Source organism: Hyperolius riggenbachi, chromosome 4 (assembly GCF_040937935.1).
Source record: "Hyperolius riggenbachi isolate aHypRig1 chromosome 4, aHypRig1.pri, whole genome shotgun sequence".
NCBI classification, from domain to species: Eukaryota; Metazoa; Chordata; class Amphibia; order Anura; family Hyperoliidae; genus Hyperolius; species Hyperolius riggenbachi.
The window spans coordinates 299,021,345-299,041,740 of NC_090649.1; the positions used below are offsets into that span (position 1 = coordinate 299,021,345).

Sequence of the window (20,396 nt, forward strand, 5' to 3'; positions counted from 1 at the left end):
CAGATAATCTGGGCAGGAGACTTCAATGTGACACGTAACCCTGCCATGGATAGATCTAACCCAACAGTCTCTCCCAGACACCAACAGTTAGCGACAACACTAAAAGGGCTTCTTTCTCCGCTCCATCTGGTGGATACCTGGAGAGAATTCAATCCCAATAAACGGGGATATACCTTTTTCTCCCAAGCCCATCACTCCTACTTCCGCATAGACGCCATCATTATGTCATCCACACTAATCCCCAATCTAGCCTACGCAAGACATGCCATAACAACTTGGTCCGACCATGACATTGTCTGGGTCTTCTGCACCTCACTAAGCACCCCCATCTCACGGCCCCCATGGAGGCTTAATGAGACGCTCTTGACGGACTCTGAGACAGTCCTTGACAAAGAGGAACACCTCTTGAATTACTTCAAAGACAATGACATAGACCACATCAAACCAGACATTCTTTGGCTTGCACACAAACCGACCATAAGAAGTCACCTCATTAAAATAGCCAGCCAGAAAAAGAAAGCCAAGACAGAAAAACAACTTCAGTTAGAAAATAAGCTTTTCCGTCTTAAAATGACCCATGCCCATCAACCATCCCTTTATATTCTAAAACAAATAGAAGACACCACCAAACAGATTAATATACTATTGTCCAACAGAACAGAAAAAGCTATACGTTGGACTAAATCAAAACACAATATGCACCATAACAAGCCCAACTCCTGGCTAGCCAGAAAACTAAGTGAAATACAAAATAACAAAATACTCCAAATTAAAAACACAACAAGGAACAATAACCTCCGATCCTCTTAAAATCCACCAAACCTTTGCTGACTACTATAAATCCCTTTACGCAGCAACCCAAGATAACAGGGCCCTCCCATCCATAGGCGATTTCTTAAACACAAGCCACACTCCACACCTCCTACCAGAAAAGTCTGCAACTCTAAATGTCCCGGTCACAGAATTGGAGGTGACTGAGGCGATCAAAAAGTTAAAGAACGGCAAATCTCCTGGCCCTGATGGCTTAACCGCAGTATACTACAAAAAATTCAAAAGATCCCTAACCCCCTACCTCATAAGGCTTTTTAACTCCATTCTGCAAGGCAAAACCTCAGCATCTGAATTTCTCCAATCAATTATCACTGTCATTCCTAAGCCAAAACAAGATCACTTAGATGTTCGAAATTTTAGACCCATATCTCTACTAAATTTGGATTACAAAATTTTTACCTCCATTCTGGTGGCTAGATTAAATAAAGTACTGGGGCCCCTAATCCACAAAGACCAAGTGGGATTCATCCCTCTACGCCAAGCTCCTGATAACCTGAGAAAAGTCATAAATCTTATCCAGATAGTCAAGAGCCGTAAAACCCCAACAATCCTAGCCTCCCTTGACATGGAAAAGGCTTTCGATACTATTAACTGGCCTTTTATGTTGGAAGCCCTGGGGAAGGTTGGAACCGGAGGCCCCTTCCTCCAGGCCATTAATTGCCTTTATTCCTCCCCGACCGCCACCTTAAAATTACCCGCCGACTCCCTCTCCCTAGTCCACATTCAACGCGGCACACGCCAGGGATGCCCCTTGTCCCCTGCCCTCTTTGCCCTAGTGATTGAGCCCCTGGCAGAAAAAAATCGTAACTCCCCTGACATCCAAGGAATCAAAGTGGCAGACCATGAATACAAAGCCAACCTTTTTGCCGACGACTTATTACTAACCCTCACCTCACCACACACCTCCCTGCCAAACCTCCTTTCGCTAGTTAAACAATTTGGACAACTATCTGGGCTCCAACTCAATGTTAATAAAAGAGAGATCCAGATCCTCCCTATACATCTTCCACCTACCACGGCCTCCTCCTTAGCATCCTCCCTAGGAGTCAAATTACAGCTTAAATATCTCACATATCTAGGCATCAAAATTTCAGGTAACCCCTTAGAACTCTACGACTTAAACATCAGGCCCATGTTAGCCAAATTGAAAATCGTATCTATTAAAATGGACCTCCCCCTCCATATCCTGGACAGGGCGTATTCACGCCATCCGTATGACTCTGCTACCACGCATATTATACCTTTTTCGCTCACTACCCATCCCCATCACCCAAGCCTCCCTAAAAGACCTCCAAAGTCATATTTCTAAATTTATTTGGCATAATAAAAAAGGTAAAATTTCCCGCAAAGTAATGTACTGTAACAGATCTAGGGGAGGACTCGGAGTCCCGGATCTTTAAAGTTACTATAAAGCATCACAAATAGCCCAATTATCACAACTCTTTTCCCTGTCCAACCCACCACTTTGGACTCAGATCGAAAACAGTCTCCTAAAACCATATTCCTTGCAAGCACTTATGTGGTCAACTAAAAAACTCCCCTCATCCTACAAATCCTCATCACCATTCTCTGCCCATACCTTGACACTTTGGAACAAAATTAAAACCACCAGACAGCTGAAGTCTGCCCTCCCACAACTCACCTCATTATAAGGATTATATGGGAGCCCAGACTTCACCCCTGGTCTGGAACATACATCATTTCGTTAGTGGAAGAATGGTGGCTACTTCCTAATCAAGCATTTCCTGATAGATGACAGATGCCCTTCCTGGGCCCAATTCAAAGAGAAAACTTCATTTCCACCATCATAATACTTTGCAGCTCTCCAAATCTTTCACTACCTAAAATCTCTTCCCACACCACTGGCCGGGACCCCCCCCCCCCAGGACCCCATTTGAACTCTGGTGTCTAAACACGCCACTGGAGGGGGGGTCTGATCTCCTATCTGTACTCTATATTCTCGCAGCCACTAGAATCCTCCAAACTAACCACTACTATACAGTGGGAATCAGATCTAGGGGTAACCCTAACTGCAAAGCAATGGTCAAAGTGTTGCATGACTCTCACAAAAGGAAGTAGCTATTATTCACACATTGAGACCAACATGAGAATACTACACCGCACCTACCAAACCCCAAATAAGATCCACAACTTTGACCCATCCAGGTCTAAATACTGCTTTCGAGGCTGCGGCCGAGTTGGTTCCTTGGCCCACATCTGGTGGTTTTGCCCACATGCTCGCAATTACTGGGACCAAATATCAGCTCTCATTAATTCGGCGCTTGAAAAAGCACACCCAACCGACCCACTCCTCCTTCTGCTAGGCCACAAACCAAAAGGCTGGAAATATCCACAGCACCGATTGGCTCAGCACATAGCCAAGTACTGTACTTAACAAACTCACTTTTGTTTCCCAATGTCAACCTCCATTTTAATTGTTCTACCCTCCATGCATACCATTGTAACCTTGGCCCTATCGGGGCAACCTTACTGCATAACCTGTTTTGTTACAAAACTTCAATAAAAACTTTCGAAACTAAAAAGTACCGCGGTCCCAGAACTTCTTGTGGGAGGGGTTTCAGCACAAAATCAGTCATACAGCGCCCCCTGATGGTCTGTGAAAAGCATTATATTTCTCATGTAAAAGGGGGTATCAGCTACTGATTGGGATAAAGTTCAATTCTAGGTTGGAGTTTCTCTTTAACTCCTGTGTTTAATAACTCTTCTGAGCTGTTTTACAGTTATCACAATTATATCACAATGGTGATAACTGTAAAACAGCTCAGAAGAGTTATTAAAGACAGCATTTAAGCTTAGTGAATTGAGGCTATAGTCAGTTTAATAAGATTTACTGGAACCCCACATCAATTGGGTCCAAGTGCATAGCTCTGCATCCTTGCTAAAAAATAGCTGTGGCATTTCTATCTGATATAGAAAGGGGCTTGACTACATGCCAGAACCAGACTGATTTGGGCTCTGGTGAATCTTATTATATACATGATTTGCTGGGGCATTCAAATTGGCAATGAGAGGCCAGGATGGCCAACAGGGTAGCGTGTCAGCTTCCTGGCCAGGAGCTTTGTTTTGTTCCTAAAAGCAGATACCTTCTTAATATAGCTTTAAAGAGAAACTCCAACCAAGAATTGAACTGTATCCCAATCAGTAGCTGATACCCCCTTTTACATGAGAAATCTATTCCTTTTCACAGACTATCAGGGGGCGCTGTATGACTGATATTGTGGTGAAGCCCCTCCCACAAGAAACTCTGAGGACTGTGGTACTCCTGGCAGTTTCCTGTCTGTGAACCTTGTTGCATTGTGGGAAATCTGTTTACAGCGGTTTCCAACTGCCAAAAAAGCATGCAGCAGCTACATCACCCGCCAACAGTAAAAATGTCACCATGTAATAAATGTTAGAATGTAAATCAGGGATTTAAAAGATGTTACAATGGGCAAACATTGACTAAATCATTTATACATAATTATTGTAAAAATTAAGCACTTTTTTATTACATTTTTTTCACTGGAGTTCCTCTTTAATTCATAAGCTTTGACAGTGACGAAGTGTCGTTTAGGTTATATACTTTCAATCAACAAGATTGTCATTTGTAAATTAGAGGAGTTGGAATTGAGGAGTCGGTGGAATCGTAAACTGAGGAGTTGCATGATTTTTGTACCAACTCCACAGCCTGGGATCAGTGTTTTCTTAGGTAGATAAACCTGTCTAATTAGGACTCACCAGCACCTGTGAATATAATGCAGGAGAGCTCTGCTAAAGCAGCTCTCCATACCACTGAGGCTTAACCCTTGCAGTGCCTTCTGCAAGAGTGAAACTTTTTTTTTTTTAGGATTTCCATAAACTGTAATGAAGATTTTTTTTTGCCACATAGGTAATCAGGATATCGCTAATCTTTTAGATCAGAGAGGAAGTTCTGTGTTTAGTTCCATATTAAGGAGGGAGTGTGGCACATGAAAACTGCTACAATATGGGCCACTGTGTGAGGAGCACTACAAATATCAGACCCAATATGGAGGCCACTAGAGGTAGCACTATATAAATGTGACATGGACTGCAACCAATGTTTGATCACATTCCTCATCCGCACAAACACCATCTGGTTATCTTGACCATCATATCTAATGTTTCCAATCTCCCTTGAATTATCTAATTATACATGCATTACAAACAATAAAAGGAAGTTTAACTATTATAAACTACTACCAGATACACAACAATATACATGTTATAGAACATATTCGAAAAGATATTAAAAATACACTGAAAAAAATTAAATACCTTTCTTGATTGAGGAATCGTGCCAAAATATCGCCAGCTTTTAATTCTTCTGTTAATTGCACAGCCATGGAGACTTTGGAAAAGTGAGGAGCTTGCACCCGTATAAATCCCTGAGGTATATCATTCTATTACAATAAAACAGAAAAATATTACTAAGTATTGTTTTGAAAGAGTTTATCTAGTTAAAAATTGTAAAGTAATAATATGTCACATAAGTTAATTTTAGGTTATGCATTAGCAGCTGGCATTCATCATTTCTTTTAAGAAACAAGCAGAGACCTTCATAGTGTCGTTCTGGAATAATAAGTGTACCTAAAATCCCAATACCACATTAAAAGGAACCCGAGACAAAGCAATATAAAAGTTTTATACATACATAGGGGATTCCTCCAGCCCGCTTCGACCTGATCATTCCCTCACAGTTCTCCTCTGCCACCTGGTTCCTCCGTTATGGCTCTCGGTAATTTGGCCAGTCGACGTCCGGCCGCGGCCACTCCCCCATCTGGGAGTGGTCTGCGCCTTAGCAGTAGTGCGGCGCAGGCACAAAATGCTCCCAGCCTTGGCGCACACAAGCTGCCGGGTATGTGCTTGACCACTACGCCCTGACAGGCCAAATTACCAGGAGCCATAGCAGAAGATCCAGGCGGTGGAGGAGGAGGGCGAAAGACTGATCAGGCCGAAGAGGGTTGGAGGAAGCCCCTGATATTTAGAACATTTTTGTATTGCTTTATCTCAGGTTCACGTTAAAGAGAAACTCCGACCAAGAATTGAACTTTATCCCAATCCCAAATCAGTAGCTGATACCCCCTTTTACATGAGAAACCTATTCCTTTTCACAAACAGACCATTAGCGGGCGCTGTATGACTGATATTGTGGTGAAACCCCTCCCACAAGAAACTCTGAGGACCGTGGTACTCCTGGCAGTTTCCGGTCTGTGAACCTTGTTGCATTGTGGGAAATAGCTGTTTACAGCAGTTTCCAACTGCCAAAAAAGCATGCAGCAGCTACATCACCTGCCAACAGTAAAAATGTCACCATGTAATAAATGTCAGAATGAAAATCAGGGATTTAAAAGATTTTACTATGGGCAAACACTGACTAAATCATTTAAACATAATTGTAAAAATGCAGGACTTTTTTATTACATTATTTTCACAAGAGTTCCTCTTAAAGGCTAGGTTCACAGTGGTCAGTTGGATAATGCACGTGTATAATGTATGTGAACAGCAATAGAGACTGGACATAGACTTCAATACAAAGCCTACATGCAGCGAGTTAGAATAACAGTTACAAAGCAGCGCTATGAACAGCCCCATAGAAATGTATGGGCAGGGAGTTGACATGCAGAATTATTTTGTAATGTAACTGAGCACTGGGAATTAGTCCTCAAACATGTATTCGTTTTCCTGAATGTGGAAAGGAATAAGAAGCATTTGGGGATTTTACTGCGTACATTCAAAAAGGGTGCTCTGGTAATGTGAGCACCAGAGAAAGCCACTAGTGGAATATTGGTTAAAATTACAGATATTCCACTACAGTACTTAATTCAGTATGAAGATGTAGCCCGGCACCATCAGATTTCTTTATGCGCTTTTATTTAATTATTGCTTGGATACAGCCATACAGCTCAATAGCAATGAGTTGCACTCCTTTGTCAAAGCTAGGCTGCATATGACTCTAAACACAAATGCTGACATGCGCTTTATATACTAGTCTAGACAATATAAAACTGACCAATCAAATCCTTGAATAATATTGGACCAATGGCAAAGGTCCATTTAACAAGCGGACCTGATAAGAAACTACTATGGCCAGCTCTGATAGGTCCTGCCGACACAGCCTCCTCCCCTCCATATACGTCATGAGTAGGAGGAATGGAAAGGAGACACCACCGTTGAATTGTACCGACCAAGCCCCTCGCAACAGGTGATGTGCAAAGCAGAACTGTTGGAAAACCCAAGCAGCACATATGTGGGCATGTGCGGCGAGGCCTTGCCGCTACAACGTCCACTGATCAGCAACCAATGAAGGATAAGCGGGCTTACCCGCTGCGCTCCTCACACCGGATGTAACAATGACGTTGCCCAATGCCTCCTACACAGAACGCGCTATGATATAAATTCATCTATGCAAGCAGTATGCAACCATATAAAGATACATTAACACTATGTAAATTTCATAAATAGGCAGAGAATTATACAGGCCATACAGGAGAGGGAAAAAAGTAAAGAATAGAGGAGGGAGGGAGGAAGAAAGGAGAACATGGTAGGAAAAAGTAAACATAGCGTCTAGATGAAGGAGTATTATAGTACAATCATATTTTACATAAATTGAGTCAAATCCAATTATCTGTTCAATCCCCTAGGCTCCATAGAAGTTTTTTGATTCAATGGGCCTTTCTCCTTAATAGTTTTTTAGTCCTATCCCCTCCCCTTAGAAGAGGTAAAACCTGCTCTAAGATTAGCACTAGATTTACCAAAGCTGCGCAGATCTGCGTAAATTCCCTGGAGCTCACACCTGGTAGCACCCCTGCTGAGTTTTTTAACATGCTATCAACTCCATTGTTCTCTTTCTTTTGTTCTGAAAACATGCACATTTCCATTTGTTTACTTGAACTCAATCACCTTGGATCTGAGTTACTCTATTTGACCACCTCCTATCCCCCACAACCAGAGAATTCTGTCCTTTGTTTGAGCACACACAGTATGAGTACAAGGTAATGCATAGTCAGTCACTGGATGGGAGTCTGCTAAGGTTTGTCATTGCCATAATACATATGATATTTATATAAACCCACGACGGACAATTTTTTTTACTTCACTGTCACTGTCTCACAGACTGCTGCAGCGCAAAACAATGCTATTGGGCACGGTGAATAAAGTCCGGTGTGAACTTCCTCAGCTTGCAAAAGACACTGCACAGCGAGAGGTATTATTATTATTGTATTTATAAAGCACCAACATATTACACAGCGCTGGACATTAATTTAGGTTACAGACAATATTTAGGGGTGACATACAGCAATAAGACAATACAGGAATGCATGCAAACCAGATCACGCAGCACAGTATGAGTACAAGGTAATGCTTAGTCACTGGATGGGAGCATGGAGATTAGGCAAGTTAGGTTCACTCAAATGCATAGCAAGGGTTCACAGTAATGGAGGTGCATGATCAGGTAGAACACAAAAGGAGGAGGACCCTGCCCAAAGGCTTACAATCTAGAGGGAGAGGTAGGGACACGAGAGGTAGGGGACCAGAGTTCAGCTGTGGGTTTAGAGCAATTGTGAGGGGTGCTAGGCCAGAGTGAAAAGGTGAGTTTTGAGGGCCTTCTTGAAGGTGTTAAAGGAGGGGGCTGCCCTAATGGGTGGAGGTACCTTCATGTGGTTATAGTCTGTTATCGTGTTGGGTTTCCTCTTTCTGCCGTCACCGATCATCACGTCTTGGTGCATGGAACTTAGAACACACACAGTCTTGTTTTTTTTTAGGTGCATAAATTGTCAAGGAGACACTGCCACTTCTAAGCACTGAAGTGGAGAATACCTCTCGCTGTGCAGTGTCTTTTGCAAGCTGAGTAAGTTCACGCCGGACTGTATTCACCGTGCCCAATAGCGTTGTTTTGCGCTGCAGCAGTCTGTGCGACAGTGACAGTGAAGCAAAGAAATCGTCCGTCGTGACATTTCTCCCATCATCCGAAAATGGCTTCATCAGATTCATGACCACGTTCTCTGCCAGCCTCTCTCCCTTCTGACGACTGGGGTCCTTTCCGAAGTAAGGAGATGCATTGCAGACATATTTGGTCTCTAAATCCGTGGCCATCCAGAACTTGATCCCAAATTTGTCTGGTCTGCTTTTATGCACAGCACTGTGTCATGCCACTCCCTTGCATACACTGCTACAATGGATGGACAGCATAACACCTTTTGGCCACCTCTACAGCATTCATATGTTGTGAAAAGCCAGCCTTATTGCATTACAGTCAATGGAACACTGCCAAAAGTGCCAATTGCCCTCTGATTGCATTTTGCTGCATAAATCGGCAACAGAGTTTTGTGTCTGCGTGGGTTTCCTCCGGGCACTCCGGTTTCCTCCCACATCCCAAAAACATACAGATAAGTTAATTGGCTTCCCCATAAAATTGGCCCTAGATGACGATACATACACTACATGATACATACATAGACATACTGTATGATTATGACAGGGACTAGATTGTGAGCCCCTCTGAGGGACAGTTAGTGACGAGACAATATACTCTGTACAGTGCTGCGTAATATGTTGGCGCTATATAAATACTTAAATAAAATCTGCAAGTTTTCATTGTATTCATGTCATTGTATCAGCAACTTTTCATTCTGTTTTCACACAAAAGACTTGTGTTTCCATATATTGTGAATTTGCAGATCAGTGAATGTGGGGGATATTTTGTATAGATAGATAGGACAGGCATTTCTGAAGGTTTCCAAGTCTCACACAGCTACTCTGTGTACACAAATTCAAATGTGCAGGTAATGGGTGGTTTGCACAACAATAGATTGAAGATAATCAACCCTGAAGACCTGTGAACATCTCAGCAGGGGTGAATAACACCTCTAGCCTTGCAACAGAAAATAGAAAACTCGGTAATTCTAGTGTTAGAAAGTGAAGTCAAGAATCATGAAGAAGTTTTACTTCGTGAAAATGATAAGGGACGGCCTGATCTATAAATCTCTCTCAGATTCTGTATTTATGTGCCGAGAGATTTTGCTCATAAAAAAGGACAACACAACGGAATTAATATTTTACCCATACTCTAGTTTCAGATTGCTAGTCCAAGATATATGCTTAATACACAGATGATAAACATTTCTTAGCACTGTGTAAAGCTGAAACTGGTACAGAGCAATAAAAAAAAAAAATTCCATGACATTTCCACTAGAGGGCACTACATGCACACCATATGTAATAGTGATTACACATTCCATTCTCTAAGGTAATCTAGAATATGTTTAATCATTAAACTCTGAAACTCAATTACACTGAACATCAATGAAGTTCAGTCACTTTTTTGCAACATGAAAATCATTTAAAAATTATTTGTTGAAAAAGCATGAGAAACTACAGGCTAGTAACTTTAGCGAATGCACTGACTAGGTTGAAAATACAGTGTGTATTCAGTGAAGATCTAATATAGTAAGTTACTAATTGTTAAGTCACATGGAAAGCTAGCCTTCGATAACAGCAGACAAATCAGGCAAAAATAGTGCTGGAAATTTGGGGACCGCCAGCGCCACCATAGGCCGTAATGTGATTTACGGCCTATAGTGGTGCTCAGTCAGTAATTTGGGTGCAGTCAAAAGAGGGACCCCAAATTACGATAAAAACAGCGTAATTCGGCTGACAGCAATAGCTGGAAGCCATATTACATAGTGTATTTCCCCAGTGTCAATGGCGGCCTGGAGGGAGTATAAGTAATTAACACTCCCTCCCTGAAGTGATGCAAGTTAGGCTTAACGTGTACCAGAGCTGGTATAAAGCTAACATTTTATACATTCCTGAGGCTTCCTCCAGCCCCATGCGCATGGATCGCTCCCACGCCGCTGTCCTCAGCCTTCCCGCAGCTTCGGTATCGGGTCCCGTCACTTACGTCGATTGAAGCCAGTCTGACGCAGGAGAAGGGAGCGCTTTGCGTATCTCTCCAGCAGCCACTGGAGAGATACATAGAGGGCCTTCTCCTGCATAGACTGGCCCCGACTGGCTGCAGTGACGGGACCGATATCGGAGCTGCAGGAAGACTGAGGACGGCGGCGTGGAAGCAATCCATGCGCATGGGGCTGGAGGAAGCCTCAGGAATGTATAAAACGTTTGTTTCATACCAGCTCTGATTTCCTTTAAGTGCTTTGAAAAAAACATACAAGTCTTAAAAAAAAAAAAAAGTTTTCAGGATTTGTTTGTTTTTTTCAAAGCACTTAAAGAGGAACTGTCCCAAAAATCTTAAAATTAAAAACACATACAAATAAGAAGTACATTTCTCCCAGAGTAAGATGAGCCATAAATAACTTTTCTCCTATGTTGCATCATCCGATCAGCAGAAAGGATAATTGGCTGTAGCTTACCTTCCCTGCAGGATCTTTACACTAGCAGGTGCAGAAAGAGAGCATCCAAAATTGCCTCTGACCCCTCTCACCCAGCTCACTCCATCTTCCAGCGCATGCCTTCCGGAGTAAGATTCCGGTCAATCGCTACCAAAACCTCTAGACACAGGAACAGTTTTTTTCCTCAAGCGGTAGCCATACTTAATGCTGAACCACGTTAGAGCTGCTAGGACTGAAAGTAATCAGCACAGAACTAAACATGAACAATTCTCACATTGCTTACTGCCACTATACTTATAATGTCCTTAACTTGTAATATTCACACTGTCTGTCCTTGTATTGTTTTTGTTTGTGTTTGTTAAGCAACTGCCAAGACAAATTCCTTGTAGGTGCAAACTTACTTGGCGAAAATAAATTGATTCTGATTCTTACAGTAAGTAGTAGAATTCTGACATTACCGACAGATTTTGGACTAGTCCATCACTCCATAGGGGATTCTCAGCATGGCTTTTATTGTTTATAAAGACATTCTCTGAAAAAGATTTATTCAAAGATGCTGGCCATCTTTCCTGCTCGCTACACACTATTTTGGCAGTTGGCCGGAGCAACTGCCATTCACGAAGTGCTTTTAAAAATAAAGAAAACCCTGTGAACCCCCCTATGAGAAGATGGGTTAGTCCAAAATCTGTACTTACTGTAAGTGACAGCAACATAGGAGAAAAGTAATTTATGGCTCATTTTACTCTGGGAGAAATGTACTTACGTGTTTTAAATTTTAAGATTTTCGCGACAGTTCCTCTTTAAAGGAAATCAGAGCTGGTATGAAGCAAAAGTTTTATACATACCTGAGGCTTCCTCCAGCCCCATGCACATGGATCGCTCCCACGCCACCATCCTCAGTCTTCCCGCAGCTCCAATATCGGTCCTGTCACTGCAGAGAGAGCTTCAGAGAGCTCGTTTTCAGTTATATTGTGTTTATACACAATGTAACAACATTGGAATGTAAACAAAGATACGGTTAACTTCAGTCTGGATGTGAATTTGAAGCAGAATAGCCTTTGCATAGCAGGACAAAGTGTTCCGTTTAACTATTTCAATTACGTCCTGCTACAATTTGCTTCTAGGATAGTAGCTTTAAAGGATACTGCAGCCGAAAGGCTGCTGAGAGATAAAACCTGCAATGTGTAGGTAAAGAAAAGGACACACTCACCGCTCCCCTCGCTCCCTGCCGTCGGGTCCCGCTCGTCAGCCACAGCTCCCGGTACTGGCCAACTCTCCTGACCCCTGACCCGGACATACTGCGCCGCACATGCGCAGTATGTCCTGTAATCTTCGCTTCTGGCGTCGCATCATGACGCCAGAAGTACGGACACTCCCCCGCCTCCTGCGTGTGCACTCCAGCGGCTCCACTATGCTAGCTTTATAGTGGAGTCCTGGAGCGCACACGCAGGAGGCAGGGGAGTGTCCTTACTTCTGGCGTCATGATGCGACGCCAGAAGCGAAGATTACAGGACATACTGCGCATGTGCGGCGCAGTATGTCCGGGTCAGGGGTCAGGAGAGTCGGCCAGTACCGGGAGCTGTGGCTGACGAGCGGGACCCGACAGCAGGGAGCGAGGGGAGCCGTGAGTATGTCCTTTTCTTTACCTATACAATGCAGGTTTTATCTCTCTGCAGCCTTTCGGCTGCAGTATCCTTTAAAGCTGTAAGGAATCTTTTAGAGCAAAGTAGAAATGCTAACATTCAGATCACTTTAAGTCAGATAATGAAAATGGCAACTTCCATATTCCCCTATTAGAAAATTACACTTACCTACCTGTCATGCTGGTCTTTTGGCCTCAGTATACCAGGGTTAACATAGAGCACTGGTGTCAAAAAAACTGATCTACATACTCATTTTAGGGCAGCAGATGAGAAAGTATTAAAGGTAGAGGATCATAAAAGCCTCATAAGGAACTCAAAAAGTAGTGGCAGTAGAGTATTGTACTATGTTAGTTATCAGAAAAATCAAGTTTTGAATTTGGATTATACCATTTACAGTGGCTTGCAAAAGTATTCGGCCCCCTTGAAGTTTTCCACAATTTGTCATATTACTGCCACAAACATGAATCAATGTTATTGGAATTCCACGTGATAGACCAATGCAAAGTGGTGTACACGTGAGAAGTGGAACAAAAATCATATATGATTCCAAACATTTTTTACAAATCAATAACTGCAAAGTGGGTGTGCGTAATTATTCAGCCCCCTTTGGTCTGAGTGCAGTCAGTTGCCCATAGAAATTGGATGAGTGCCAATGACTAAATAGAGTGCACCTGTGTGTAATCTATTGTCAGTACAAATACAGCTGCTCTGTGATGGCCTCAGAGGTTGTTTAAGAGAATATTGGGAGCAACAACACCATGAAGTCCAAAGAACACACCAGACAGGTCAAGGATAACGGTATTGAGAAATTTAAAAGCAGGCTTAGGCTACAAAAATATTTCCAAAGCCTTGAACATCCCACGGAGCACTGTTCAAGCGATCATTCAGAAATGGAAGGAGTATGGCATAACTGTAAACCTACCAAGACAAGGCCGTCCACCTAAACTCACAGGCCAAACAAGGAGAGCACTGATCAGAAATGCAGTCAAGAGGCCCATGGTGACTCTGGACGAACTGCAGAGATCTACAGCACAGGTGGGGGAATCTGTCCATAGGACAACTATTAGTCGTGCACTGCACAAAGTTGGCCTTTATGGAAGAGTAGCAAGAAGAAAGCCATTATTAACAGAAAAGCACAAGAAGTCCCGTTTGCAGTTTGATACAAGCCATGTGGGGGACACAGCAAACATGTGGAAGAAGGTGCTCTGGTCAGATGAGACCAAAATGGAACTTTTTGGCCAAAATGCAAAACGCTATGTGTGGCGGAAAACTAACACTGCACATCACTCTGAACACACCATCACCACTGTCAAATATGGTGGTGGCAGCTTCATGCTCTGGGGGTGCTTCTCTTCAGCAGGGACAGGGAAGTTGGTCAGAGTTGATGGGAAGATGGATGGAGCCAAATACAGGGCAATCTTGGAAGAAAACCTCTTGGAGTCTGCAAAAGACTTGAGACTGGGGCGGAGGTTCACCTTCCAGCAGGACAACGACCCTAAACATAAAGCCAGGGCAACAATGGAATGGTTTAAAACAAAACATATTCATGTGTTAGAATGGTCCAGTCAAAGTCCAGATCTAAATCCAATCGAGAATCTGTGGCAAGATCTGAAAACTGCTGTTCACAAACGCGGTCTAGCTAATCTGACTGAGCTAAAGCTGTTTTGCAAAGAAGAATGGGCAAGGATTTCAGTCCCTAGATGTGCAAAGCTGGTAGAGATATATTGTAAAAGACTGGCATCTGTAATTGCAGGAAAAGGTGGTTCTATAAAGTATTGACTGAATAATTGGGGCTGAATAATTACGCACACCCCACTTTGCAGTTATTTGTAAAAAAAATGTTTGGAATCATGCATGATTTTCATTCCACTTCTCACGTGTGCACTACTTTGTATTGGTCTTTCACGTGGAATTCCAATAAAATTGATTCAGGTTTGTGGCAGTAATGTGACAAAATGTGGAAAACTTCAAGGGGGCCGAATACTTTTGCAAGCCACTGTATTTAAAGTGACTCTGTAACAAAAATTACAAAGTTTTTTCTACCATCCTACAAGTTCCTAAACCTATTCTAATCTGTTCTGGCTCACTGCAGCACTTTGTACTATCACGGTCTTTGTAATAAATCAATGTATCTTTCCCCTGTCAGACTTGTCGGCCTGTGTCTGGAAGGCTGCCAACTCTTCCTGCTGGTCTGTTCCTCTATGCACACTCCAGTGTGTGTTTTATTTACATAAGCCAGCAGCTTCTCGGCTATCTTATCAGTGATAGAAGAGAGCTGGATAAAAATCCTCCTCTGTTAGGCTGTGAAAGTAGCTGGCTGACACATACTGAGGAATTACAAACACAGGCACAGGCAGAGCTGTCTGCAGGAAGCCTGTAATGTTCAGTGCATGAGAGAAGCAGGGAACAGAAGGTAAACACATAAATGATCTTTTGAGATTCAAAAGGAAAGCTGTATACAGCCTGCTTGTGTATGGATGTATTTTCTATGTGTGGACATATTGTACATCAATCTACTTCCTGTTTTGGTGGTCATTTTGTTTGTTTATAAACAAACTTTTTAAAACGGTTTTTGACTACCTTTAATGCGGCGGGGAGCGGCGAAATTGTGACAGAGGGTAATAGGAGATGTCCCCTAACACACTGGTATGTTTACTTTTGTGTGATTTTAACAATACAGATTCTCTTTAAAGGGAAGGTTCAGGGAGGGTGGGTAAAAAATAAAAATCAATTTCCACTTACCTGGGGCTTCCTCCAGCCCGTGGCAGGCAGGAGGTGCCCTCGCAGCCGCTCCGCAGGCTCCCGGTGGTCTCCGGTGGCCGACCCGACCTGGCCAGGCCGGCTGCCAGGTCGGGCTCTTCTGCGCTCCAAGGCCCGGAACTTCTGCGTCCCACGCCGGCGCGCTGACGTCATCGGACGTCCTCTGGGCTCTACTGCGCAGGCGCAGTAGTTCTGCGCCTGCGCAGTAGAGCCCGGAGGACGTCCGATGACGTCAGAGCGCCGGCGTGGGACGCAGAAGTTCCGGGCCTTGGAGCGCAGAAGAGCCCGACCTGGCAGCCGGCCTGGCCAGGTCGGCCACCGGAGACCACCGGGAGCCTGCGGAGCAGCGGCGAGGGCACCTCCTGCCTGCCACGGGCTGGAGGAAGCCCCAGGTAAGTGGAAATTGATTTCTATTTTTTACCCACCCTCCCTGAACCTTCCCTTTAACTAATAAATGGTATCATCCAGATTCAAAAATTCTTGACTTCTTGCTATAAAAAAAAAAAAAAAAAAAGAAAAAAAAAAAAAAGAAAATGAAAAATGTCCTGGAGTATATAAAATGTACAATCTTCTCCCCCTATTCAATCATTGAGCGAGCAGGTGTGTGACACCAGGTGATGGCTCTGTTAACAGTAAGAATCTATCCTTCACATGGCAGTTCTATACTTTGTACACAAATATCTGGGGCATATGACTTACTTTCTAAAGTGAATTTCTCTAGAACAGCTGCAGGAAATACGTAAATTGTGTAAGCAACCATACAGTGCCCTACTCACATTTTCTGATTGTGCTTTTTACAATTGAATAGTACAGAAAACCAAGGAGTATGTGGAGGAAAAAAATATATATTCTATATTTGAATATAGAATTTTATCAATGGGAAGGTTGGTCATATCTGAAGAGAGAAAATGCCCTTCTTGACCCGTTTATGGGATTGATATTACCCTTCTGATTACCGGTACTTATGTTCCTGCAAAGCTGATCGAATGATCACATCTGAGGAAAATATTGTACCCTTAATCGGCACCTTTACAATGAAAAATCCAGTACAGTGCACCACAAAGCAAACATTCAAAAGATGGCTGCCCCCTGCTTAGACAGCATGTCCTTGCTCCGCATTTGCTCTGTATCATGTAATGCAGCAAAGGCCAAACCAAAACTTACAGGAAGTGGTTTGTTTATATGTAGAACAGAGCAAGGGTAGTTTTATTATGAATCTTGTTATGTTATACACAGTAAGCATAGCAGCGTCATGTAATACCAACAATGTGGGCAGGGGATAGATGTAGACCCCACAGGCTCATTGGAGCAGGGCCCAAAGCATACAGTGTACCTAGCAGTGAAATGGTCCCTTACCATACTTACATCACCAAGGCTTTTCTCTGGCTTTTCTGACTTCAGGTCATAGGCCATTCTTTTCAGAAGTTTTTTCACAGCTTTTTCCCTAGAGTTTTTCTTTTGATTGGCAATGTTTTGTTTTCTTACTTGAGCAACAAGAAACTTTGGAATCTGTGTAAGAAAAAAAATCCATAAAATGTAATCCATAAACTAATAAAATACACGTCTTAGGAAACAATACTGTATATAATTTTAAGCAAACACACGCATAGTATTCACATTTGACAACAGCCAACCAGTTCAGAGGTCACAGTCATAAATAGCATAAATAGCAAAGCTCTGGGGCACGAGAGTGATTCATTTGCAACAGACCATCACATTCCAAATCAATCGCTAATAGGAGTGCTCGCCTACACTAAGAAGTTGGAGATGGTTGGGCAGTGACGTGGCTTGCAAAAGCAAACAGACTAGTACATAGTAAGGTGCATTGCCTTGCTCTATGTTGCTGGCTTGTCCTATAGGCAAGGTAGCACACTTAGTGACATTCTTTTTGCATTAGAGCATAGCAACCTCATTGCTCCGCCTACTGGCCTTTGATTGGTGGTTCCCCTTCCACTGGCTTTCTGTTTCCAGTGTGTGGAATGCATACAGTGTACCGATTGTAGCCTATATGAGGAGTGGTGTTCAAGACCATGTGCCATATAGTGCTTTAGCCTTGAAACTTGTTCTGTAGCCATGGAGGGGTGGGGGGGGGGGGGGGGAACAATGAACTCAGCTGAGATGATCCACACTCTGGATACCATGGTGATGCATATGTGTTGGAAGCACACATGCTAGATTCTTAGCAGAGAAGACACCGTCTGGCAGTCAACCGAGATCACCCTAGCATGTGCAGCTTTGGCCTAGCTGCTGTCAACAACTCAAGACTTCTCCCATGAAAACAGGATCCAACTGTTCTTTCAACTACTATATTCGACACCACGTTTGTTTAGTTATTTGGGAGGCATTTTAGGACCAAAATTTTACTGAGTTCTTCAATTGTGTTTTTGTGTCATTTTTTGTTTTTATTTCCAACTGTGTTTTGGTGAGTTGACTACTCACTGTAGATTTATTTGCTGAGTGAGGGCTGGTGCCCACCAAGCGTTTTTGGTAGCGTTTTTCAATACCGCTGCCTCCTGTGAAAACGCTTATCTAATGTATCTCAATGGGATGGTGCACACCAGCGGTTTGAGGTTTTTAGCAAACTGCAAACGTGGCTCCTGCAGCATTTTTGCGGTTTGCAGAGGTGTTTCTGCCTCGATGTTAAGTATAGGAAAAGCTCAAACCGCTCTGAAAAACACTAGATTAGAGCGGTTTTCCAGGCGTTTTGGTTACAGTAACTGTTCAGTAACAGCTTTACTGTAACAAAATATGAAATCTGCTACACAGAAACGCTCCAAAAAATGCTAGGCGTGTTTAAACATCTAAATATGCCTAGAATCGCTCTGAAAATCTGCTACAAAAACCTCTAGCGTTTTGCGGATCTGCTAGATGTTTTTGGTGTGCACTGGCCCTGAAAGTTTGAAGTCTCCATCATTAAAGTCTACTTTTGGTGTTTAGTCATGTTACCAGGGATAAAGTAACCAGGTTATGGTTGGACCACACTATGTGCTATTAGGCATCCCACAGGAGGCTGAAGGTGGTGAATCCACCAAATGCCAACATGAGTGGGGTAAAACATGCTGCTATTTGGCCGCATTTTTGTTGCACCTGAAAGATGCTTATGGGCAGCACACGCGATGCTGAACTACCCGACAATCGCATAGTTCAGCAGTCTGTCTGACTAAGGGCTTAGAGTCATTTCTTGATGAGAACATGTAGGGGTGAGAAAAAAAAAGGTAAAAACATTTATTTTTAGGATGAACCCGCTATCCAGTCATCTGTAAAGGTGAGCATTTTCATTAAAGCCACTTAAGCTTTGGGAAGCCATGTCTAATGTTACTAGACTTAGAAGAAGTGTGGTCTAATTTGGAATTCATAATCTGAATAACAATATCACCTCCCACTATTAGGAGTATTTTACCAAAGCCTTGCCTAAATAATCCATTGCAGCAGAAGGGAGAGCATAGATATTAATAAGACCGATTTTTGACACAAACTGCATAATACAATTAACATGCAGGAAAGGAGTATTCCCTGGCTGTAGACAGAAAAAAAGCGCATTTGATTGGCTGTTGAGTTTTTGGCCTATTGGAATCACAGTACTTGCTACAGAAAAAAAAACCTCTGCTAAATACACAGCTTATATTCTGTTGAAATTGCAGTCTGTCTGTAATTCAGCTTTAACGTCATAATTAACTTCCCTATAAAAAGATTGTCTAGGAAAACACTTCTATGGCTATCAGTGGAGGCAACATTTAACGTTGAAGTGCAGTGAAAATAAGTGCACATTTAACATCTAGTCAAGTTCACAGACGATAATACTCTTCAATGCGTGAGAACAAAGGTTGGTTTCCCAACATTCCACTTATACTTGTTCTTTAGTAAATCATCTCCTTCACATGAAGTATCATGTAAAGAAGCAAGGGAAATAAGTATGTTTCAAGTGGATTTTTCATTCCAGAAGATATTTCACCTCTTATCCAAATGGCTGATATGCCAAAATGGTAGTAGGTGGTAGGTGGGTAGTAGTAGTAGTAGTAGTAGTAGCAGTAGCAGCAGCAGCAGCAGCAGCAGCAGTAGCAGTAGTAGTAATACATTGGAAATTGATTTGTTTTCTTTTGGGTAGTCTATAGCCTAAATACGTGAGACATCATGGTCCAAAAAGACTAAAGTAAATAACCATTTAAAATTATTGTTAATGCACACAGGCAGAACTGTGGATGATCTTTTGGGCAATCGATTGTTCCAAATGGTAACTGATCAGATGGGGATTACCAAGTGGAAGCACACATGTACACTCAGCTAAAGGATTATTAGGAACACCTGTTCAATTTCTCATTAATGCAATTATCTAATCAACCAATCACATGGCAGTTGCTTCAATGCATTTAGGGGTGTGGACCTGGTCAAGACAATCTACTGAACTCCAAACTGAATGTCAGAATGGGAAAGAAAGGTGATTTAAAGCTAATGTAACCCGGGATCTAAAAAAAAAAAAAAAAAACAGATACTCACTTAAAGGGAACCTAAACTGAGAAAGATATGGATTTTTCCTTTTGAGATAATACCAGTTGCCTGACTCTCCTGCTGATCCTGTGTCTCTAATACTCTTAGCCACAGCCCCTCAACCAGCATGCAGATCAGGTGCTCTGACTGAAGTCAGACTGGGTTAGCTGAATGCTTGTTTCAGGTGTGTTACCCACTTACTACTGCAGCCAAAGAGATCAGCAGGACTGCCAGGCAACTGGTATTGTTTACAAGGAAACATCCATATCCCTCTCAGTTTAGGTTCTCTTTAAGGAGAGGGAAGGCT

At 42.7% G+C, this 20,396-nt stretch overlaps 1 protein-coding gene across 3 annotated transcripts in view; it reads right to left on the reverse strand.

The window, feature by feature from the left end:
* Positions 1 to 20,396, reverse strand: part of ARHGAP18 (Rho GTPase activating protein 18) — a 248,214-nt gene that overhangs the window by 17,391 nt on the left and 210,427 nt on the right. For all 3 annotated transcript variants that reach the window (XM_068231538.1, XM_068231539.1, XM_068231540.1), the window contains 2 exons: positions 16,970 to 17,113; positions 5,128 to 5,252 (listed from right to left, as the gene is read on the reverse strand). In XM_068231538.1, coding sequence (XP_068087639.1) covers positions 5,128 to 5,252; positions 16,970 to 17,113 — 269 coding nt within the window. The remainder of the gene's footprint in view (positions 1 to 5,127; positions 5,253 to 16,969; positions 17,114 to 20,396) is intronic.